This window comes from Cherax quadricarinatus, chromosome 7, assembly GCF_038502225.1.
Source record: "Cherax quadricarinatus isolate ZL_2023a chromosome 7, ASM3850222v1, whole genome shotgun sequence".
NCBI classification, from domain to species: Eukaryota; Metazoa; Arthropoda; class Malacostraca; order Decapoda; family Parastacidae; genus Cherax; species Cherax quadricarinatus.
The window spans coordinates 23,430,344-23,455,812 of NC_091298.1; the positions used below are offsets into that span (position 1 = coordinate 23,430,344).

Genomic DNA, 25,469 nt, shown 5'->3' on the forward strand with positions numbered 1-25,469 from the left:
CAGATAAATGACATGACTGAAGACATTTCTGAGTGCATTCTTTGTGGTTTAAGCCTCGAAGGTACAACGGTGCAAGTCACAAAAAGACTGAACACACAATCAGCCAGGTCCATCTACAGTATATTTCAGCTCAGGAGTCTAACCACTTGACTCTAAAAAACTGTTCTGTGCAGGAGAAGCAGGGCAACAAATACAAAACTACCAAAAACACACGTCGCAATATATTCAGTGTCGCAACTTGTGGAATCATTAAGTGGATGCGTTCCAGTATCAACTGATGTAGCTTCATCAAGTGAAGATTTCACAAGGCTTTTCCATGATACTTCCATGTAACACAGAGAGAAAGCAGAGTGAGGAATGATTTGATACAGAGGCAATAATGAAATGGTTGAGACAACACAATCCTTTTGAGGTAGCAAAGGACCTTGTAAGTCTTTCTTCTGGTGCTGTAGATGTCAGTGTGGTTTAAGAAGACACATAAGCAAATGGGAGATTCACAGACACACAAAAGAAATGTTTCGTTTCCTACATGAAATGACTGGATTCGATACTAAAGAGTATTTTCTGAAAAGATAAAACGAAAACTTTAAAAGTTCAGGAAAATAAGAGGAAGATAACTTCCTCACCAGCTGGTGAGGAAGTCATCTTGACAGTCTCAATATAATTATTGTTACAATCATAACTAAAGGCTAAACCCACAATGTATGTCCAATGTATGAATCAAACAAAAACACTTTATTATAACCAGCGCAATTAAATTTAGCCTAATCCAACTAAATATATTTTAGATAAGTTTACGATAATTTAATAATAAACAAACACTCTGCAATTTATTTTTTTCGTTAGGTACAGAACGACTTTTGCGAAATTACTACATACACAAATTTTCGCTTGCCTTATTCGGCAAGAAGAGCATTGTTATTTAAGCCAAAATTGCAAATTTTACCTATTCGGCACGACATATATATTATTTAATAAAGTAATAAATTATACTCATATGTAAAATTATATTGATACTTCAAGTAATAAATTTCCTTATTTCACACTTTCATTTTTCAGTTCCAATGTGTATGCTCATTTCTGGGAAAGGAGAGGCAACACCACTATTTGGTTCGGTGGTAAGAAGTGGATAATTCATAGGTTAATAGTTGACTTTTACCTTTTACAAGTCAAAAATCACGTAGTTTTTTGATGGAAAATCTAAATGTATAATAATTGCAACTTTTATTTCCACTGTAGCTCGGCTCCAATTGCACTTACCTTTATCTTTTAATCCTCTATAGTATTTGCTTAAAAATTATTTTTTAGTATCTTCAACCCTTCAAGAGTTGTGACAATGTAAAAACAAGATGGGTCGCCATTTTCCAAGATGGCGATCTTAGCACAGCAAGTACGAGTGTAAATTTTTGAAATGCTATATCCAAGACTAGAACTTTGCGTGTACAAAGTCTACCCGGCTTTCTTGAGAAACATTTAAAAGCAAGGTCATGTTTTTCCCCTAGACTGACTGGATTACAGTAATAATTGACCAGGGTTTAAAATGTAAAGCCAACTGGATGAGGCGTTCTAAAGTCAAAAACGAAAGCCTTTGATGATATAGGGAAACTGTAGCTGACAGATGGACGGATCTGGCATCACTCCGTGCAGTATTTAAGGGTTCAAACAACTTGGGAAATTTAACAACGCAATAAACTCGAGTTTTCAATATTTTAATTTTGTATTTGCAGTTGCATTACACCTGAAATTCTCTATAATCTTAAAATAGAAAAGAATATTTTGTCATTTTTATATTTTGTCTTTGTCTTTTTTAAGTATAAAAGAAATAAAACCGAAAAATTTACCACACAAACTAAATGAAATGGGTGCTATCTTGGTCATGAGATATATCAGCCATTAGTATTGGAATTAAAATTTCAGTTTTAACGTAAAATGGTCACATCTACACCTATACACTTGAATTTCACTCTACATCGTCGATGAATTAAGAGACAACTTATTTAAACATTTGGAGCTCCGCCACTGAGGGCTTTTTAAATGATCTGAGCCGTTCCAGTATACTGGGAATAGGTATAATAACCTTGCTCATATCAAATCTGCACATGCTAATTGTTCCTAGAATCTGGCCTCGCTATCATACACACGAGTTCAGAATTAGAATCCGACTGAATGAAGTGTTCTCGAGTTATTAGCGAAAGAAAATCAAAAGGTTGGAGGAAGAAAAAAAAAAAGAAAAGAAAAAATCGGACCTTTTAAAGGGCCGCCTTCAGGGATACTTAATTAACAAACAATATCAACTATTAACATGGATAATAACACAACACAATGAAGTATCTCATCAAGTTAAAACAACTTCGATTATATTGTCAAAAGACTCTTCTGTAAGTTCACCGTGGTCGCTACAGGTTCAAATTCAAATTCAAATTCAAAGTTTATTCTCTATAAGGATTACAATGCTGAGTTTACAGAAATTTGGTTATTGTGTGGTTTACATGTAGTAAAATTGTGATTACAGAGTGTACCACTAGAACGCTTAGCATGGCTAGGCATTTCGGGCAGACTTAGTTTTATTCTTAATTGTAAAATATTACAAATTATGAGGTAAGTTGGTATTATGGCTAAGTGACTAAATACTAGTTTGTGAGTTTAGCAATGTGAATGCTTTTGTTTTGGCACAGTACATAGTTTCAGTATTGGAGTATCACAGGATTCATTATTTTAAGATTGAGATTAATATTTCTGTTTATGGTCAAATGAGTGAGTGTAAGTGTGAACCACTAGGTGGTATTCGTGTAGTTAGTTGACGGGGTGTATCAGGGAGATAAGATGTTTTCTAATGGTAGTTTTGAAGGTGATGAATGTGTCTGCAGTTCTAGAGTTCTCAGGTAGGATATTCCAGATTTTAGGGCTATTGACATACATTGAATTTTTGTAAAGGTTTAGTCGGACCCGGGGAATGTCGTAGAGATGTTTGTGTCTGGTGTTATGCCTGTGGGTTCTGTCACAACTATCAAGAAAGCGTTTTAGGTCAAGGTTGATATTAGAGTTTAAGGCCCTGTAGATGTAGATTGCACAGTAGTAAGTGTGGATGTACTGAACTGGGAGTAAGTTTAGGTCTATGAAGAGTAGGGGGGGGTGTTGCCAGGGATGGGATTTAGTGATTATTCTTACTGCAGCTTTTTGTTGGGTTATTATCGGCTTTAGGTGTGTTGCTGCAGTTGATCCCCAAGCACAAATAGCATAGGTGAGGTATGGATAAATAAGTGAGTGGTATAGTGTGAGAAGGGCATTTTGCGGCACGTAGTATCGTATCTTGGAGAGGATCCCCACCGTTTTGGATACTTTTTTGGTTATATGCTGGATATGGGTGCTGAAATTCAGGCTGTTGTCAAGGTATAAGCCTAGGAATTTGCCCCCATTATTTCTGGTAATTAGAGTGTTGTCAATCTTAATGTTAATTTGTGCATCTCCTGCTCTGCTACCAAACATAATATAGTAGGTTTCGTCAGTGTTAAGCGTAAGTTTATTGGCTGTCATCCAAGTCGATATTTTAATCAGCTCCTCATTCACAATGGTGTTGAGGGTGGCAAGATTAGGGTGAGAGATGACATAAGTCGTGTCATCAGCAAAGAGAATGGGTTTCAGGTGTTGGGATACGTTTGGAAGGTCACTGATGTATATGAGGAAGAGCAGGGGACCAAGGACACTTCCCTGCGGAACTCCAGTATCGAGTGGCCGTGTTGCTGATGCTGTCTTTAATGGTGACATACTGATACCTATTAGTAATGTAAGATTTGAAATAAGCAAGCGCATGGCCTCTTATACCGTAATGATCAAGTTTGTGGAGTAGGATGTCGTGGTCTACTGTGTCAAAAGCTTTTCTTAGGTCAATAAAAATTCCTAGTGGATATTCCTTATTTTCCAATGATGTGTAAAGCAGATCTAGCATTTTTATGATTGCATCATTAGTGCTTTTATTTTTCCTGAATCCAAATTGGCAGGGGTTGAGTATGTTTTGAGCCGTTATAAATGAATACAGTCTCCTGTGCACGAGTTTCTCAAAGATTTTGGATAGCAATGGTAAGTTAGATATTGGTCTATAGTTGTTTAAGTCTGTAGGGTCACCACCTTTATGTATTGGTGTAACCCTTGCCATCTTGAGTAGTTTCGGGAAGGTGCTAGTCTCTAGTGACTTGTTAAAAAGTAATGAAATAGCATGCGAAAGGACATGGGCCGCTCGCTTGTACAGTAATGGTGGGACATGAGACAGATTCCCCGAGTTATTTTTAAGTGACTTTATAATCTCAGTGACTTCCGTGGGCTCAGTTGGTGCAAGATAGAAGGAATTAGGGAAATTCCCATCTAGGTAGTCCCCGGCATGGGCATTGGTATGTGGGATTTTACTGGCGAGATTAGATCCTATGTTTGAGAAGAAGTCGTTTATCTTGTTAGCTGTGTCAGTGGGATGTAGTGGTGTTTCATTAGGTTTAGTTAGGACAATATTCTTGGTTTTTCTCAGTTTGTGGGTCCCTAGAATCTGAGAGAGTGTTTTCCAGGTCTTTTTTATATCTCCTCTAGTGTCTGTGAATCTACTGGAGTAGTATAGTTGTTTGGCTTTCTTTATTACTTTGGTGAGAGCTGATGAATAGTGTTTAAGAATATCTTTGCGTATTAAGCCCTGTCTATATTGCTTTTCATATTGGTGTTTCTTGTCAATGGATTTCAGAATGGTGTTGGTTAGCCATGGGCAACCAAGCCGTTTGTTTGTGATCTGTTTTGTTTTTATAGGACAATGTTTGTTGTATAGTCTAAGTAATTTGTTAAGAAAAATGTCTGTCCAGTCATCAATACCATTGGCCTTGGAGAATTCTGTAGGCCAATCAATAGTCTCTAGGTCAGCTGTGAACTTCCTTACTGAGGCCTCGTCATGGAGTCTAAATGAGACTTTGTTGTATTCAAGTGGTGGTTTACTAATGTTTGTCAGGAGGAAGGTAGGGTAGTGGTCTGTAGTGCTATCTGTGATTATCCCTGATTTAAGGGGGGCTAGTATATTGGTCCATATGTGGTCTATTATGGTTGCACTTGTCTCAGTGAGCCTGGTTGGTTTAGTTATTGTTGGTATGAGAAGTGTGTTGTTCATATTGTTGATGAAATCAGTTACAGGCTGATCATCTAGTAAGCCAAGGTTGATGTTGAAGTCTCCAGCTAAGAGAAGGTGGTGCTTATTCATTTGTCTGTTTGTTATTAGTGACTTTAATTTCTCACTGAAATTTGGGATGTTTGTGTGAGGTATCCGGTAAATGGCACCGATTGTTATAGGCGTCTTAAGGTTTTTTACAGTAAAATTAGCAAAAATGTATTCCCCATATTCATCACTAAAGCAAGTGGTGCTAAGACAAGATAATTGGTTAGAGTAATAGATTGCAATACCACCCCCAACTTGGTTTGCTCTGCAGTTGTGAATTGCTGTGTATCCTGGTAGAGGGTAGATATCTATTGTGTCCTGCTTAAGCCAGGTCTCAGTAAGAATAATGCAGGAGAAGGGTGTCTTTAGTGATTCAAGGAGTGCTAGGAGGTCATCATAGTGTTTGCTTAAGGACCTGATGTTGTAGTTAAGTACTGATAGACTTTTAGCATTGTTTAGGATAGTGGTGGCTTGTGATGCTGTGTAATAAAGGCAGTTACTTTCCAATAGGTTTTGATTGGGTGTCAGATTATGGAGGTTTAGATCAGGGTCAACGTGATCAATCATCTTCTAGGTTTAAATTATGGTTATTTATATCCTGAGTTGTGTGTTGAGTTCTAGTACTGATATCTGTAGTGGTAGGGAGTTTGGACAAGTATATAGCTAGAGTATTTTGGTCATGTAGGGTATAGTCACTACTACACATAATGAAGTTGATGTTGTCTATGTGTTGTGCTGGAATGAACTAAAGTACAACTAGGTATAAACTAGTAATATAAAAATACAAATTAAAAATAGAACAAGACTCTCACTTGTAATTGCACTAAGGTCTAATAATGACTTTTGTGGAGTCTATGTTTTGAGCTAGAATAAGCTATAGTACAATAGGTTTAATCTAATAATATAAAAATACAAATTAAAAATAACACTAGTCTCTCACTAGTAATTGCACTATGGTCTAATATAGTGAATTTGGTATTGTCTATGTATTGAGTTAGAATGAGCTATGGTACAACTGAATTTAATCTAATAATATAAAAATACAAATTAAAAATAGCACCAGTCTCTCACTAGTAATTGCACTGTGGTCTAATATAGTGAATTTGGTATTGACTATGTATTGAGCTAGAAAGAGCTATAGTACAACTAGGTTTAGTCTAATAATATAAAAATACAAATTACAAATAGCACCAGTCTCTCACTAGTAATTGCACTATGGTCTAGTATAGTGAATTTGGTATTGACTATGTATTGAGCTAGAATGAGCTAGAGTAAAACTGTGATTAATCTAATAATATAATAAAGGAACAAGACTCTCAATTGTAATTGCACTAAGGTCTTATATAAGTTGTTTACAAGAATTAGAGTATAATTAGATTTAAATTGACAGGATAAAAAATATAAATTAAGGTAGCAAAAGAATAATAAAAAAAATTATAAAAATAAAAATGGCAATGACTTGGTTATAATATGCTAGTAAGATGGTAGACAGGATAATATAAAAGTTGTAGTTGAAAATACTAGTTTAAAAAAGTATGGAATAAAAATGGTCAATAAAAGAAGTTTACAATAAGTTTGATCAATATAGTTTAAAGAAAAATTGGGCAATAATAGGAATTTAGAATAAAATTGGGCAATTGAGTATTTTTTTAAAGTGAGGTAGAATTACTGAAGACAAGTTATGGTTAGTTTATAATAAAATAAGATGGAACAGTGATGTAGTAAGTTGTAAAAAAGGAGATAGATTCTGTAGATATTAAACACAATTAAGACTATGAGGTAGAATGGTCGTTGAATACAACAATGACAATCAAAAGTAGTTGGGGTATTAGAATTTTAGGGGGGCACAAATTTATGACAATATAACACTAACGGTGGACTATGGGTATTATCTGCACTTTACTCTGATTCTGTTAGTCCAGCCTCACTTAGGAATGTTTTAAGGTCATGTTCTGTAGAGATGAAGTATCTCTTCCCAGTCGGCTGTTTCCTAACTGCGATTTTTCCATCCCTCACAAAGCACTGGTGGATTTTTTGGGCAGAAAGTATGATGTTCTCAGAGCTGTTCAACACACTCTCCTTGCTATTTGTTTATTTATCCACTCCCGATTTCTCCACACACTCATTCCCACTACTATCATCCACTGACTCCACTTACTCTCTCCATTCTCTTCCTTCACCCACTGCTTCCATCCATTTACTCCATTACAATCCTCAGTTCACAGCTATTCCCTCCACTTCTTTACTCCAGGTGTACCCTCCACCCATTGTTTTCGCTAATTCCCTCCAACCACTGTTTTCACTTATTCCCTCCACCTGCTCATCAGCTAATTCTTCAAGCAGCTCACTCCTACATAATATTCTCCCCTCTAACAAATACTTTATATTTCGTGCACTTATAAACGTAGGGAATTATTTGTTGGCAAAAATAGTGTTGGGTGGAGCGCGGGATGAAATATTAACACAGAGAGCCGCTTTGTGATGAATGCTGCTCCTCTTTATCATATTTTACTTTCCAATATAACTTTCTCTACTTTTATACTTTTTTTTGCAACGGCTTTTGTTGCTTCCTGTTTGTTTACCTACTGGTTCTTTAATAACAATGTTTTCTTGTAAGTGTTTTGCTGCCATTGTTCTTAGTTTACTGAGTTTTTTTGAAGGTGAGTTTTTCGTGCTAAAGTTATTTTAATGGGATTTCTTCAGGCGCCTTTGGTGCCGTTGCTCTGACTCTTGTGAGAACTATTCTGCGACGCTCCTGACACTCCCCCCTCCCCTAACGCCAGCCCTGACATTTGTCAGCTACTATCTCCTTGTCAGATTCATCTCCACCACCGTTGTTATCCCGTTCTCCCCCTTTTCTTCTTCCTCTGATCCCTCCTCATCCCATCTCCCCACTCCACAAATTTGGTAGTAAGCAATGAAATAAACTGCAGAACAATAACCCCGACATCCCACATTATCAAGCTCTATGAAAGGGCTTTAAGAGGCAAGAATACCAATCACATGGAATCGCAGCAATTGCACAACCTAAGTCAACACGGGTTCAGAACTGGTTGCTCCTGCCTTTCGCAATTACTGGACCATTGTGACATGATATGGATGATCTTGAAAACAGCCAAAATGCCGTGACTTTAACAAAGCCTTTGATATGTGCTAACATGAGGTAATTACATAACAATATGCATGGAAAAAGGAATAACTGGGAAGGAGGGCAGATGGATTTTTAACTTCATCACAAACTGAACCCAAAGAGTAATAGTAAACGGAATTAAATCAGGAGCCGCTACTGTGAAAAGTTTCGTTCCTAAGGCACGGTACTCACCCAACTTCTCTTCCTCATTCTCACTTCTGACATAGACAGGAACATCAATCACAGCACCGTATCATTCTTTGCAGACAATACGAGAATCTGTATGAAAGTGGCATTCACTGAAAAAAACAACGAACCTCCAAGCTGATATAACCCACTGACAACAATATGATCAGTGAGGACAAATTTCTTTTATTACGCCACGAAAGAATGGCAGAATTAAAAACAAGATCAGAGCAAAAGACAAACTTAAACCAATAGAATGTAAGTCCTACCATAGACGTGCTCATGGATTTGTATGTAATATTTTCCACTCCCTTGTCCGGAAACTTCTGGGGACCTACTGTTCGTGATTAACCTGACGGGACCACAACACCCACTATTGGTGATCCACATGACGGGACCACAACACCTACTGTTGGTGATCCACCTGACGGGACCACAACACCTACTGTTGGTGATTCACCTGACGGGACCACAACACCCACTATTGGTGATCCACATGACGGGACCACAACACCTACTGTTGGTGATTCACCTGACGGGACCACAACACCCACTATTGGTGATCCACATGACGGGACCACAACACCTACTGTTGGTGATTCACCTGACGGGACCACAACACCCACTATTGGTGATCCACATGACGGGACCACAACACCTACTGTTGGTGATTCACCTGACAGCAACACAGTACATACCATTGGTGATTCACCTAACAACACAGTACATACCATTGGTGATTCACCTAACAACACAGTACATACCATTGGTGATTCACCTAACAACACAGTACATACCATTGGTGATTCACCTAACAACACAGTACATACCATTGGTGATTCACCTAACAACACAGTACATACCATTGGTGATTCACCTAACAACACATTACATACCATTGGTGATTCACCTAACAACACAGTACATACCATTGGTGATTCACCTAACAACACAGTACATACCACTGGTGATTCACCTAACAACACAGTACATACCATTGGTGATTCACCTAACAACACAGTACATACCATTGGTGATTCACCTAACAACACAGTACATACCATTGGTGATTCACCTAACAACACAGTACATACCACTGGTGATTCACCTAACAACACAGTACATACCATTGGTGATTCACCTAACAACACAGTACATACCATTGGTGATTCACCTGACAACACAGTACACACCATTCATTGGTGATTCACCTAACAACACAGTACTTACCATTGGTGATTCACCTAACAACACAGTACATACCATTGCTGATTCACCTAACAACACAGTACATACCATTGGTGATTCACCTAACAACACAGTACATACCATTGGTGATTCACCTAACAACACAGTACATACCATTGATGATTCACCTAACAACACAGTACATACCACTGGTGATTCACCTAACAACACAGTACATACCATTGGTGATTCACCTAACAACACAGTACATACCATTGGTGATTCACCTGACAACACAGTACACACCATTCATTGGTGATTCACCTAACAACACAGTACATACCATTGGTGATTCACCTGACAGCAACACAGTACATACCATTCATTGGTGATTCACCTAACAACACAGTACATACCATTGGTGATTCACCTAACAACACAGTACATACCATTGGTGATTCACCTAACAACACAGTACATACCATTGGTGATTCACCTAACAACACAGTACATACCATTGGTGATTCACCTAACAACACAGTACATACCACTGGTGATTCACCTAACAATACAGTACATACCATTGGTGATTCACCTGACAGCAACACAGTACATACCATTCATTGGTGATTCATCTAACAACACAGTACATACCATTGGTGATTCATCTAACAACACAGTACCTACCATTGGTGATCTGCTCGCCCAGGGGAATGAGCAGTGGCATTAAGACATTCACAGCCATGACAGCGATCACACGACGGCTCCAAGCCGCCCACCAACTGCAAGCCGCCTGCCGACGCCCGCAGCAAGCCGCCTGCCGCCGCCCGCAGCAAGCCGCCCACCGCCGCCCGGTCGTGCTGACGCCTGGCGATCGCTGGTGCACCATTCACAACCCGTCAATCCCTCGCATCAAACCTGAAAATGACAAGACAGAAAACAGTGAAAAGATAAGAAAGATTCTCTTGACATCAACTTTTAGTGAAGCAAACATCCGTCAAACATCCTGGGAAATAAGTATCCAGGGAAGTAAACATCCTGAGAAGTAAACATCCAGGGAGGTAAACATCCAGGGAAGTAAGTATCCAGGGAAGTAAACATCCAGGGAAGTATCAAGGGAAGTAAACATCAAGAGAAGTAAGCATCCAGGGAAGCACAAGGGAAGTAAACATCAGGGAAGAAACATCAGGGAAGTGAGCATCAAGGGAAGTAAACATTCAGGGAAATAAGCATCAAGGGAAATAAACACCAAGGGAAGTAAACATCCAGGGAAGTAAACATCCAGAGAAGTAAACATCCAGGGAAGTAAACATCCAGGGAAGTAAGCATCCATGGAAGTAAGCATCCATGGAAGTAAGCATCCATGGAAGTAAGCATCCAGGGAAGTAAGCACCTAGGGAAGTAAGCATCCATGGAAGTAAGCATCCATGGAAGTAAGCATCCATGGAAGTAAGCATCCAGGGAAGTAAGCATCCAAGGAAGTAAGCATCCATGGAAGTAAGCATCCATGGAAGTAAGCATCCAGGGAAGTAAGCACCTAGGGAAGTAAGCATCCATGGAAGTAAGCATCCATGGAAGTAAGCATCCATGGAAGTAAGCATCCAGGGAAGTAAGCACCTAGGGAAGTAAGCATCCATGGAAGTAAGCATCCATGGAAGTAAGCATCCATGGAAGTAAGCATCCAGGGAAGTAAGCACCTAGGGAAGTAAGCATCCATGGAAGTAAGCATCCATGGAAGTAAGCATCCATGGAAGTAAGCATCCAGGGAAGTAAGCACCTAGGGAAGTAAGCATCCATGGAAGTAAGCATCCAGGGACGTAAGCATCTAGGGAAGTAAACATCCAGGGAAGTAAATATCCAGGGAAGTAAACATCCAGGGAAGTAAACATCCAGGGAAGTAAGCATCCATGGAAGTAAGCATCCATGGAAGTAAGCATCCATGGAAGTAAGCATCCATGGAAGTAAGCACCTAGGGAAGTAAGCACCTAGGGAAGTAAGCATCCATGGAAGTAAGCATCCATGGAAGTAAGCATCCATGGAAGTAAGCATCCAGGGAAGTAAACATCCATGTAAGTAAGCATCCATGGAAGTAAGCACCTAGGGAAGTAAGCACCTAGGGAAGTAAGCATCCATGGAAGTAAGCATCCATGGAAGTAAGCATCCATGGAAGTAAGCATCCATGGAAGTAAGCATCCAGGGAAGTAAGCACCTAGGGAAGTAAGCATCCATGGAAGTAAGCATCCATGGAAGTAAGCATCCATGGAAGTAAGCATCCATGGAAGTAAGCATCCAGGGAAGTAAGCACCTAGGGAAGTAAGCATCCATGGAAGTAAGCATCCAGGGAAGTAAGCATCCAGGGAAGTAAGCATCCAGGGAAGTAAGCACCTAGGGAAGTAAGCATCCATGGAAGTAAGCATCCATGGAAGTAAGCATCCATGGAAGTAAGCATCCATGGAAGTAAGCATCCATGGAAGTAAGCATCCAGGGAAGTAAGCACCTAGGGAAGTAAGCATCCATGGAAGTAAGCATCCAGGGAAGTAAGCACCTAGGGAAGTAAGCATCCATGGAAGTAAGCATCCATGGAAGTAAGCATCCAGGGAAGTAAGCACCTAGGGAAGTAAGCATCCATGGAAGTAAGCATCCAGGGAAGTAAGCATCCATGGAAGTAAGCATCCAGGGAAGTAAGCATCCATGGAAGTAAGCATCCAGGGAAGTAAGCATCCTGGGAAGTAAGCATCCATGGAAGTAAGCATCCAGGGAAGTAAGCATCCATGGAAGTAAGCATCCAGGGAAGTAAGCATCCAGGGAGATAAGCATCCATGGAAGTAAGCATCCAGGGAAGTAAGCACCTAGGGAAGTAAGCATCCATGGAAGTAAGCATCCAGGGAAGTAAGCACCTAGGGAAGTAAGCATCCATGGAAGTAAGCATCCAGGGAGGTAAGCATCTAGGGAAGTAAGCATCCAGGGAAGTAAGCCTCTGGGGAAGTAAACAACTGGGGAAGTAAGCATCCAGGGAAGTAAGCATCCAGGGAAGTAAGCATCTAGGGAATTAAGCATCCAGGGAGGTAAGCATCCCGGGAAGTAAGCATCTAGCAAAGAAAGCATCTAGCAAAGAAAGCATCTAGCAAATTAAACATCCAAGGAAGTAAACATCCAGCAAAGTAAGTATATGGATGAAAATGCATCCAAGGAAGTAAAATCTGTCGGCTATAAAGATAAAAAGAGTAAAGGCGTCAGGACCGGGCCTTGGAGTGCTGTACTTTCCACTTTGCTAATGCTGAATTTTTCTCTGTTAGCTACTGCGTTTATGTTCTGACAGAAATAAACATACCTTTGCCTACTTTCCCAGTTATATCTATGACTCACATTTTGTGTACAATCACTCCATGATAGGATTTCTCAAATGCCTTTGTGAAATCCGTGCACACCATGTCTGTCTTCGTAATTTTTCATAGTGATTAGGGCTACTCGATTAATTTCTGATTAGTGCTCTACTGCCTTCTTGATGTAGAGAATTTCACTAACACTTAGTACTCTTTGCCAAAGAGTACTGAGTGTTAGTGGTATTCTGCATTAGTTTATAATAACGAGCCACATGAACAGGGTCCAGGTGCTGTGAAGGTATGTTATGAATCAGATCCAGGTGCTGTGAAGGTATGTTATGAATCAGGTCCAGGTGCTGTGAAGGTATGTTATGAATCAGATCCAGGTGCTGTGAAGGTATGTTATGAATCAGATCCAGGTGCTGTGAAGGTATGTTATGAATCAGATCCAAGTGCTGTGAAGGTATGTTATGAATCAGATCCAGGTGCTGTGAAGGTATGTTATGAATCAGATCCAGGTGCTGTGAAGGTATGTTATGAATCAGGTCCAGGTGCTGTGAAGGTATGTTATGAATCAGATCCAGGTGCTGTGAAGGTATGTTATGAATCAGATCCAGGTGCTGTGAAGGTATGTTATGAATCAGATCCAGGTGCTGTGAAGGTATGTTATGAATCAGATCCAGGTGTTGTGAAGGTATGTTATGAATCAGGTCCAGGTGCTGTGAGGGTATGTTATGAATCAGATCCAGGTGCTGTGAAGGTATGTTATGAATCAGATCCAGGTGCTGTGAAGGTATGTTATGAATCAGATCCAGGTGCTGTGAAGGTATGTTATGAATCAGATCCAGGTGCTGTGAAGGTATGTTATGAATCAGATCCAGGTGCTGTGAAGGTATGTTATGAATCAGGTCCAGGTGCTGTGAGGGTATGTTATGAATCAGATCCAGGTGCTGTGAAGGTATGTTATGAATCAGATCCAGGTGTTGTGAAGGTATGTTATGAATCAGATCCAGGTGCTGTGAAGGTATGTTATGAATCAGGTCCAGGTGCTGTGAAGGTATGTTATGAATCAGGTCCAGGTGCTGTGAGGGTATGTTATGAATCAGATCCAGGTGCTGTGAAGGTATGTTATGAATCAGATCCAGGTGTTGTGAAGGTATGTTATGAATCAGGTCCAGGTGCTGTGAGGGTATGTTATGAATCAGATCCAGGTGCTGTGAAGGTATGTTATGAATCAGATCCAGGTGTTGTGAAGGTATGTTATGAATCAGATCCAGGTGTTGTGAAGGTATGTTATGAATCAGATCCAGGTGCTGTGAGGGTATGTTATGAATCAGATCCAGGTGCTGTGAAGGTATGTTATGAATCAGATCCAGGTGCTGTGAGAGTATGTTATGAATCAGGTCCAGGTGCTGTGAAGGTATGTTATGAATCAGATCCAGGTGCTGTGAGGGTATGTTATGAATCAGATCCAGGTGCTGTGAAGGTATGTTATGAATCAGATCCAGGTGTTGTGAAGGTATGTTATGAATCAGATCCAGGTGCTGTGAAGGTATGTTATGAATCAGATCCAGGTGTTGTGAAGGTATGTTATGAATCAGATCCAGGTGCTGTGAGAGTATGTTATGAATCAGGTCCAGGTGCTGTGAGGGTATGTTATGAATCAGATCCAGGTGCTGTGAAGGTATGTTATGAATCAGATCCAGGTGCTGTGAAGGTATGTTATGAATCAGATCCAGGTGTTGTGAAGGTATGTTATGAATCAGATCCAGGTGCTGTGAGGGTATGTTATGAATCAGATCCAGGTGTTGTGAAGGTATGTTATGAATCAGATCCAGGTGCTGTGAAGGTATGTTATGAATCAGATCCAGGTGTTGTGAAGGTATGTTATGAATCAGATCCAGGTGTTGTGAAGGTATGTTATGAATCAGATCCAGGTGCTGTGAGGGTATGTTATGAATCAGATCCAGGTGCTGTGAAGGTATGTTATGAATCAGATCCAGGTGCTGTGAAGGTATGTTATGAATCAGATCCAGGTGCTGTGAAGGTATGTTATGAATCAGATCCAGGTGTTGTGAAGGTATGTTATGAATCAGATCCAGGTGTTGTGAAGGTATGTTATGAATCAGATCCAGGTGCTGTGAGAGTATGTTATGAATCAGGTCCAGGTGCTGTGAGGGTATGTTATGAATCAGATCCAGGTGCTGTGAAGGTATGTTATGAATCAGATCCAGGTGTTGTGAAGGTATGTTATGAATCAGGTCCAGGTGCTGTGAGGGTATGTTATGAATCAGATCCAGGTGCTGTGAGAGTATGTTATGAATCAGGTCCAGGTGCTGTGAGGGTATGTTATGAATCAGATCCAGGTGATGTGAGGGTATGTTATGAATCAGATCCAGGTGTTGTGAAGGTATGTTATGAATCAGGTCCAGGTGCTGTGAGGGTATGTTATGAATCAGATCCAGGTGTTGTGAAGGTATGTTATGAATCAGGTCCAGGTGCTGTGAAGGTATGTTATGAATCAGATCCAGGTGCTGTGAGGGTATGTTATGAATCAGATCCAGGTGTTGTGAAGGTATGTTATGAATCAGATCCAGGTGTTGTGAAGGTATGTTATGAATCAGATCCAGGTGCTGTGAGAGTATGTTATGAATCAGGTCCAGGTGCTGTGAGGGTATGTTATGAATCAGATCCAGGTGCTGTGAAGGTATGTTATGAATCAGATCCAGGTGTTGTGAAGGTATGTTATGAATCAGGTCCAGGTGCTGTGAGGGTATGTTATGAATCAGATCCAGGTGCTGTGAGGGTATGTTATGAATCAGATCCAGGTGTTGTGAAGGTATGTTATGAATCAGATCCAGGTGCTGTGAGGGTATGTTATGAATCAGATCCAGGTGCTGTGAGAGTATGTTATGAATCAGATCCAGGTGCTGTGAGGGTATGTTATGAATCAGATCCAGGTGCTGTGAGAGTATGTTATGAATCAGATCCAGGTGTTGTGAAGGTATGTTATGAATCAGGTCCAGGTGCTGTGAGGGTATGTTATGAATCAGATCCAGGTGCTGTGAGAGTATGTTATGAATCAGATCCAGGTGCTGTGAGGGTATGTTATGAATCAGATCCAGGTGCTGTGAGAGTATGTTATGAATCAGATCCAGGTGCTGTGAGAGTATGTTATGAATCAGATCCAGGTGTTGTGAAGGTATGTTATGAATCAGATCCAGGTGTTGTGAAGGTATGTTATGAATCAGGTCCAGGTGCTGTGAGAGTATGTTATGAATCAGATCCAGGTGCTGTGAGAGTATGTTATGAATCAGATCCAGGTGCTGTGAGAGTATGTTATGAATCAGATCCAGGTGCTGTGAGGGTATGTTATGAATCAGATCCAGGTGCTGTGAGAGTATGTTATGAATCAGATCCAGGTGCTGTGAGGGTATGTTATGAATCAGATCCAGGTGCTGTGAGGGTATGTTATGAATCAGATCCAGGTGCTGTGAGAGTATGTTATGAATCAGATCCAGGTGCTGTGAGAGTATGTTATGAATCAGATCCAGGTGTTGTGAAGGTATGTTATGAATCAGATCCAGGTGCTGTGAAGGTATGTTATGAATCAGATCCAGGTGGTGTGACGGTATGTTATGAATCAGATCCAGGTTCTGTGATTGTATGTTATGAATCAGATCCATGAATCAGATCCAGGTGCTGTGAGAGTATGTTATGAATCAGATCCAGGTGTTGTGAAGGTATGTTATGAATCAGGTCCAGGTGCTGTGAGGGTATGTTATGAATCAGATCCAGGTGCTGTGAGAGTATGTTATGAATCAGATCCAGGTGCTGTGAGGGTATGTTATGAATCAGATCCAGGTGCTGTGAGGGTATGTTATGAATCAGATCCAGGTGCTGTGAAGGTATGTTATGAATCAGATCCAGGTGCTGTGAAGGTATGTTATGAATCAGATCCAGGTGCTGTGAAGGTATGTTATGAATCAGATCCAGGTGCTGTGAAGGTATGTTATGAATCAGATCCAGGTGCTGTGAGGGTATGTTATGAATCAGATCCAGGTGCTGTGAAGGTATGTTATGAATCATGTCCAGGTGTTGTGAAGGTATGTTATGAATCAGGTCCAGGTGCTGTGAAGGTATGTTATGAATCAGATCCAGGTGCTGTGAAGGTATGTTATGAATCAGATCCAGGTGCTGTGAGGGTATGTTATGAATCAGATCCAGGTGCTGTGAAGGTATGTTATGAATCAGGTCCAGGTGTTGTGAAGGTATGTTATGAATCAGGTCCAGGTGCTGTGAAGGTATGTTATGAATCAGATCCAGGTGCTGTGAAGGTATGTTATGAATCAGATCCAGGTGCTGTGAGGGTATGTTATGAATCAGATCCAGGTGCTGTGAAGGTATGTTATGAATCAGATCCAGGTGCTGTGAGGGTATGTTATGAATCAGATCCAGGTGCTGTGAAGGTATGTTATGAATCAGATCCAGGTGCTGTGAAGGTATGTTATGAATCAGGTCCAGGTGCTGTGAAGGTATGTTATGAATCAGATCCAGGTGCTGTGAAGGTATGTTATGAATCAGATCCAGGTGCTGTGAAGGTATGTTATGAATCAGATCCAGGTGCTGTGAAGGTATGTTATGAATCAGGTCCAGGTGCTGTGAAGGTATGTTATGAATCAGATCCAGGTGCTGTGAAGGTATGTTATGAATCAGGTCCAGGTGCTGTGAAGGTATGTTTCAGAGATGGGACACAGCAACAAAGGGAAGTTGAAGACTCAGATGAGTTACAGGGATGTTTGGAAGTATTCAGCGATAGAGCTGTCAGGACGTGGAAAAACCTGGAGAGTGATGCAGTTTAAGCAGGATCCATACATAGTTTTAAGAAGAGATACGATAAAGGACATGGAACAGGGAGAGAATGGACCTAGTAGCGACCAGCAAAGAGGCGGGGCCAGGAGCTGTGACTCGACCCCTGCAATAACAAATAGGTGAGTACACACACACACACACACGCAGGCGGAGCCAGGAGCTATGACTCGACCCATGCAACCACAAATAAGTGAGTACAGTTTGGTGAGTACACACAGACACTCCCCCCCACACATTCCTCCCCCACACACAATGAGATACAAACCTTTTGACGTATACTGACTACTGCACTCAGTTCATACGTATTGAGAGAGGTTAGCAGTTTATCAGGTATGAAACCTATCAAACCTACGAGGATCATAAATGCTTCATGTTGCTTGTATTACAAGTCAGTGAAATTTTTAATCCTTATGGTACATCATGGTACATATACCTTTCATCGAAATGGATACCTCTCAGTATTTACGCAAATTATCAGGCATGGTTTATGAGGGTTGACAGTATTCTTAGACACTCAATGGCGAGCAAATAGATTAATACACGGCTCAAGATAGTTAGAGGTGATTCTAAGTTCTGACACTGTACGTTGCTGACTGGGTCAGCAAGTGCGTGAAGAGGAAGTCCAGGGTAGATCAGGAGCACCTCACAAAAAAAAAAAAATCTTGTAATTAGTTTTTGAGGTTCGAGCAGCAGCGTCAGTCGCTTGTGCCACTTTAGCAATTTGTCAATTTAAAAGAAAGGATAAGCGAGGGTTAAATGACATACCAGTGAAAGGATGTTGACGTAAGTTTAAATTACACACTTGAAGACATACGTCACAACACAATTATTATAAGAAATACGTTAAAAAAATTGTTTGAAAACATACGTTTGAAACCACATTTTTAAACGGGCAAATCAACTCAAATTACCTCTTTTTGTCTTCCACCGCTCATTCTCTAACTGATAAAGTAACTGGCTGGTGGAGTGTCTCTACATGAGAGGTACCTAAGTGTTGCACATGTTTCGTTCATCTATTACTCTAGTATGAAACATATTGTTTCATACTATGGAACAATGCTCTTCTCCAGACTGAGGGACTGACCACCTCAAAACTTTAAGGGTGATGGACTGATTACATCGTCTTCAAGTATCTTCTGCTTCTATCAACTTTTCTGTACTTGACTGAAGAAGCCTACTGTGTAGGCGAAACGTTTCATAATAAAGATACCTAACTGTTGCATATGTGTCTTACCTAACAATGTCAGTAATTCATTCTGGCTGAAGATCGTTGGAATGTGCGCCATTAATTAACACTGGAAAGAACACGCCATTATTTTGTTGTGTACTGTATCGTCCGCTCGGTGGATCCTGATTACCTGTTATAGACTGAAAAGTTTGAATGCTATGAATTATTGCATTTATTAGGTATCTACGAAAAGAGACCTTTAAGTGGTTGCTTGATTTTATATTCTTCAACGTTTCGACTTTCTTTCGCTTATTATTTTAAAACTCCTTATCTGATCAAATGAAAAATTCTGAGCTTTTGTGTACGGTAGTGAGGCCAAGAGTGTAGTAACAATGGGAATCTGCAGGTTCCCTATTATCAAAATTTTTGAACTCATTCCTAACATGCTGGAATTGCTTGAATAACTTACAAACCCTCAGCAGCGGAACTTCAAACGTTCAGAACAGTTGTCTCCTAACTCCACAACGACGGAGAATAAAATTTAAGTAGATAGGCGTAAATTTGACAATTTCACAAGTAAAAGTGTGTGAAATTTTAATTCTCGTTTAATCATCACAATCAAAATGTGTCTTCCTCTTCTGAATGGCTTCAACATTTAATGGCTTGAGCATCTTGCAGCCAGGACAGTGACCATTCAGTTTAGTTTGTGTGCGGAGGAAACTTTCTCAACGCAATACTTTTAACTTTAAATCGTTGTAATTTTCATCTAATAGGACTATCTTTAAAAATATACTTTATCAGTTTTCTTACAGGATTTTAGAAAATTGAAAATTCGTGTTTTTATAACTTTTAAATTTCCTGGGTTAAATGAATCCTTAAGGGAAACGTCAGTTACACTGTCTTCTAATAATATTATGTTTCTCTAAAATCTAACCTGCCCATAATTCCTACCGCATTTGGTTTATCTTTGTAAGGCGAAGTCTACCTGGAGGGTATCTGGGGATCGCGCCCAGTCCACGACCAGGCCTCCCGGCAGATCAGAGTCTGATCAACCAGGCTGTTACTGCTGGCCGCACGTAGTCCAACGTGCGAACCATAGTCCGGCTGATCTGGCACCGACTAGGATCTTTCCTTGATTCATAATATAACTTAACAAATCTTTGAGGACAACTGTGCTGCACTAACATTAAGTACACACACACACACACACACACACACACACACACACACACACACACACACACACACACACACACACACACACACACACACACACACACACACACACACACACACACACACACACACACACACACGCAAACACACACACTTAAGATGCACACAAACACACCACACTCAAACACAAAAGCCACACACGCACATTAAAGTTGTTTTGCAGGGTGTATTATAGGCAACATTACTAATAAAGCAATATTGATGATAAGACTGCTAGGCTGGCGGGCTGAGCAGCTCCCCTGGGTCTCATTCACCAGTAGATCGCTCCATAAAACAGACACATCTTAGAAAAAAACGTGAGAAATTATTGCGCAAGAATAACGAGATGGGAAAATAAGCTTGATAATAACCTCCGCAACAACAGGCTGTCTAGAGTGTGGGTACTCGCTCATGTGTGGTTGCAGGGGTTGAGTCTCAGCTCTCAGACCTGCATCCTAAGTGTTCGTGAGCCCTAATCACGATTATTCTTAAATCCATGTATGGTGCCTGGCTCTCACTTCTTTTTCTTTCAGGTTATTTTCTTCACTTTACCGAGGCTGAAGGAGTGCTTCCTGACATCCCTGTTGCGCATCTGTCATTTCAACTCTTTTTTTTTTCTTTTGCGTTTTAAGTAGCAAAAAAAGGATGCTTAAATACAGCAGTGGCTGTCAATGTTGGAGTCTCTGTAGATCAGCTCTGCTTTACTACAGTGCGTGAGATGTCCATCTTTAAAGCCGTGCAGGGCACAATAATTTTTCTTGTCGTCTCAACTGCATGTATTTCTGTGCTCTCCGATTCTCGTACAAAGATTCCTCCTCGTATCTCCTACATAGATGTTGCTGCACCCTCTGCGTAGTATTGTTTACACTTCTGCTTCACGGATGTGTTTGTCACTGAGATCTTTCTTCTTAGTGAGGTCTCTGATAGATGGTAGTCTCGCTGATGTTGTTGATAACGTCTGACTGGTGTTGTTGGTCACGCCTCTGCCAGGATGAGTTTGTTATCTGAGTTTCTCGGTGGTGGTACAGTCATTGTTTTTTTAAAGAGTTACCTACATATCCAGACCCGAATTCTTGGAAAAAGAAAGGGTACATAACTCATGCTTTCACACGCTTACACTTACCTTTGTACTAAAGCTAATTGAAGATTGAAAACGCAGAGCTATGAAAACTCTTAATTCCACAGAAAACGAAACCACCATTAAACCCAGATCCCCAAATCTACCTGGAGAAAGTGACTAACAATACCAGACAAACCTTTTCACGGTTAAACCCGGAGCTAAGGGGTATGTCATACGAGGAGAGGTTAAGGGAAATCAGCCTGACAACACTGGAGGACAGGAGGGATAGGGTAGACATGATGACAACATGTAAAATACTGAGAGGAATTGACAAGGTGGATAGGAATAGGATGTTCAAGAGATGGGACATAGCAATAAGGGGTCACAGCTAGAAACTGAAAACTCAGATGAGTCACAGAGATGTTAGGAAGTATTTCTGCCTTCACAGAGTTGTCAGAAAGTCATGTAGTGTGTACATAAATAGTATATAATTCCGTCAAGATGAAGAATTAGACACATGTGCAATATCTGGATATCTTTATTAGTCTACTAATAAAGATACCCAGTTGTTGAACATGTGTCTAACTCTTCAAGTGATGCAGTGAAGGCAGAATTCATACATGGCTCTAAGAACAGATACGATACAGCTCATGGAACAGGGAGTGGACCTAGTAGTGACCAAAGAAGCGGAGCCAGGAGCTGTGATTCGACCCCCTGAAACTTCAAATGGATAAGTGTGTGAGAACACACGCACGCACGTACACACAATTTTATAAGACAACTTGAAAGTGATACAAGTGGCAGAAGAGGGAGGCAGCAGGCCTAGTGTGGTATAGGCCGTGTTACCACATGTGATCATTAGGTGTGACACTAAGAAAGTGAATCAAGTGCAAATCAATGTGTGACCGATGAAAGAAGCACAGTAAATAGGAATAAATTATATATAGTGAAGAAACAGAGGTGAAGATACGACGCTAAGGTATCACAATGAGTTAGATAATCTCCTGTGCTATGCCAGTATTCATCTATATGTGATAGGGGAATCAGGTGTGAGTTCTAGGTACCGCCAAAGTGTATGGTTCACTCTTAGTGTAAACAAGGAATAGGCTAATAGGTGCTCAGTAACGAACAGTAATTGGTACTTTAAAATAGAAGTCAGAGCGGGCAGACAGGTGTCTATTATAGATTCGAGCCACCAGGAAGTAGCATAAGCATAGAAGGTACAACGCTAGTAGGAGGTTGTTGGGTCAGTGTCAGGTCAGGGCGCAACACGTGTATACACGTGACACGCACGCGCACGCACGCACGCACGCACGCACACAAGCACACACGCGCACACACACACACACACACACACACACACACACACACACACACACACACACACACACACACACACACACACACACACACACACACAGCGCAGGGAAGCAGAGGAGAAGTGCTTCCAAGGGATAACGGAAACAATGGGAAGACCAGAGTTAGCCCATGGTTTACGTGGTGGTGTGGAGAGACCAGAGCCAAATGTGCTAGAGCATGGAAAAAAGTATAGAAGGCAAAGGACTTGGGAAAACAGGGAGCGGAGCCGATAGCCAGAAATGAATATGCATAGATAAGGAGAGAGGCCCAACGGCAATAGGAAAATGATATAGCATCAAAAGCCAAATCTGACCCAAAGTTGTTAAACAGCCACATTAGAAGGAAAATTAGTCAAGGACCAGGTGATCAGGCTGAAGAAATATATATATATATATATATATATATATATATATATATATATATATATCTATATATATATATATATATATATATATAGATATATATCGTGCCGAATATGTAAAACTGGTCAATTAGCAAGAACTCATTTAAAATTAAGTCCCATCTGAAATTTTCTTTTATACGTTTAAATATATATTTTTTTCATTAATGTTAATGGAAAAAAAATAAATTTTGCACCAAAAGAATCTTAGAAAACTTACCTAACCTTATTATAACAAGAATAATTTATTTTAGCCTAACCCAACTAAATATATTTTAGATTTGTTTACAGTAATTTAATACTAAACAAACACAGTGAAATATATTTTTTTCGTTAGGTTCAGAATGATTTTGGCGAAATTATTGCATACACAAATTTTCACTTGTCCTATATGACAAGATGAGCGTTGCTATTTAAGCCAAGATCGCAAGTTCTGCCTATTCGGCACGACATATATATATATATATATATATATATATATATATATATATATATATATATATATATATACCAGTGAAAAAATAAATAGGAAAGCCTTAGCGTTTTCATGTACTCACACACTCCTCTTCAGAGTACGCTGTGTGTGCGTGCGTGTGCGTGTGTGTGTGTGTGTGTGTGTGTGTGTGTGTGTGTGTGTGTGTGTGTGTGTGTGTGTGTGTGTGTGTGTGTGTGTGTGTGTGTGTGTGTGTGTGTGTGTGTGTGTGTGTGTGTGTGTGTGTGTGTGTGTGTGTGTGTATGTGTGTGTGTGTGTGTGTGTGTGTGTGTGTGTGTGTGTGTGTGTGTGTGTGTGTGTGTATGTGTGTGTGTTAACAAACGCACTTAAGTTTTTCCTTAACGTAACGTCAGAATTCATTTTTGTTAAAATAATTCACAACTGTCAATTATTCAGCATCATAATATCGTATAATTTTTAAAAAATTCCTACTTTAAATCGCATAAACATTTAATATATTTTGCATAAATTCTCTCAACTCTTTTCACAGCAATTTACTTGGAAAGCGACGAATTTCTCAATGCAAAACAAAATCTTCCTCGCTTCAATAATTCACGACTGAAGACTTCGTAATTGCTCCATTTTAAAACAAAAACTCATAATTGCCCGCACGTAGACTCGCTTTTACGAAAATAAAAGTGACTTGCTTAATGTGCCCTGTAAGGTCGTTCCTGCTTAAGTAAATCAAGAAGGTTATTGCTTCATAAACCTTTGTGTGTGTGTGTGTGTGTGTGTGTGTGTGTGTGTGTGTGTGTGTGTGTGTGTGTGTGTACTCGCCTATTTGTACTCACCTATTTGTGGTTGCAGGGGTCGAGTCACAGCTCCTGGCCCCGCCTCTTCGCTGATTGCTACTAGGTTCTCTCTCTCCCTGCCCCATGAGCTCTATCATACCTCGCCTTAAAACTATGTATGGTTCCTGCCTCCACTACATCACTTTCTAGGCTATTCCATGGCCTGACTACTCTATGACTGAAGAAATACTTCCTAACATCCCTTTGATTCATCTGAGTCTTTAACTTCCAATTGTGACCTCTTGTGTCTGCGTCCCTTCTCTGGAATATCCCGTCTTTGTCCACCTTGTCTATTCTGCGCAGTATTTTATATGTCGTTATCATGTCTCCCCTGACCCTCCTGTCCTCCAGTGTCGTCAGGCCGATTTCCCTCAACCTTTCTTCATAGGACAATCCCCGTAGCTCTGGGACTAGTCTTGTTGCAAACCTTTGCACTTTCTCTAATTTCTTGACGTGCTTGACTAGGTGTGGATTCCAAACTGGTGCTGCATACTCCAGTATGGGCCTGACGTAGATGGTATACAGAGTCTTAAACGAATCCTTACTGAGGTATCGGAACGCTATCCGTAGGTTTGCCAGGCGCCCGTATGCTGCAGCAGTTATCTGATTGATGTGCGCTTCAGGAGATATGTGTGTGTGTGTGTGTGTGTGTGTGTGTGTGTGTGTGTGTGTGTGTGTGTGTGTGTGTGTGTGTGTGTGATGTGTACACTCACCTAACTGTGGTTGCAGGGGTCGAATCTCAGCTCCTGACCCCGACTCTTCACTGGTCGCCACTAGGTCCACCCTTTCCCTGTTCCATGAGCTTTATCATAGCTCTTCTTAAAGCTATGTATGGTAACTGCCTCCACTACCTCACTTTCCAAACAGTTCCACTTCTTGAAAACTCTAACTGAAGAAATTCTTCGTAACATCCCTGTGGCTCAACTGAGTCTATAACTTCTAACTGTGAACCCTTGTTGCTGTGTCCTATCTCTGGAACGTCGTGTCTCTATCCACCTTGTCGATTCCTCTCAGTATTTTATATGTCGTTATCATGTCCCCCCTGTCCTCCAGTGTCGTCAGGTCGAGTTTCCTTAACCTCTCCTCGTAGGACATGCCCCTT

At 40.5% G+C, this 25,469-nt stretch overlaps 1 protein-coding gene across 1 annotated transcript in view; it reads right to left on the reverse strand.

Moving 5' to 3' along the window:
* LOC128687001 (putative neural-cadherin 2) overlaps positions 1–25,469 on the reverse strand; it is a 1,231,968-nt gene that overhangs the window by 388,439 nt on the left and 818,060 nt on the right. Inside the window, exon 5 of the mRNA XM_070082105.1 lies at positions 10,374–10,604. Coding sequence (XP_069938206.1) covers positions 10,374–10,575 — 202 coding nt within the window. The 5' untranslated portion in view covers positions 10,576–10,604. The remainder of the gene's footprint in view (positions 1–10,373; positions 10,605–25,469) is intronic.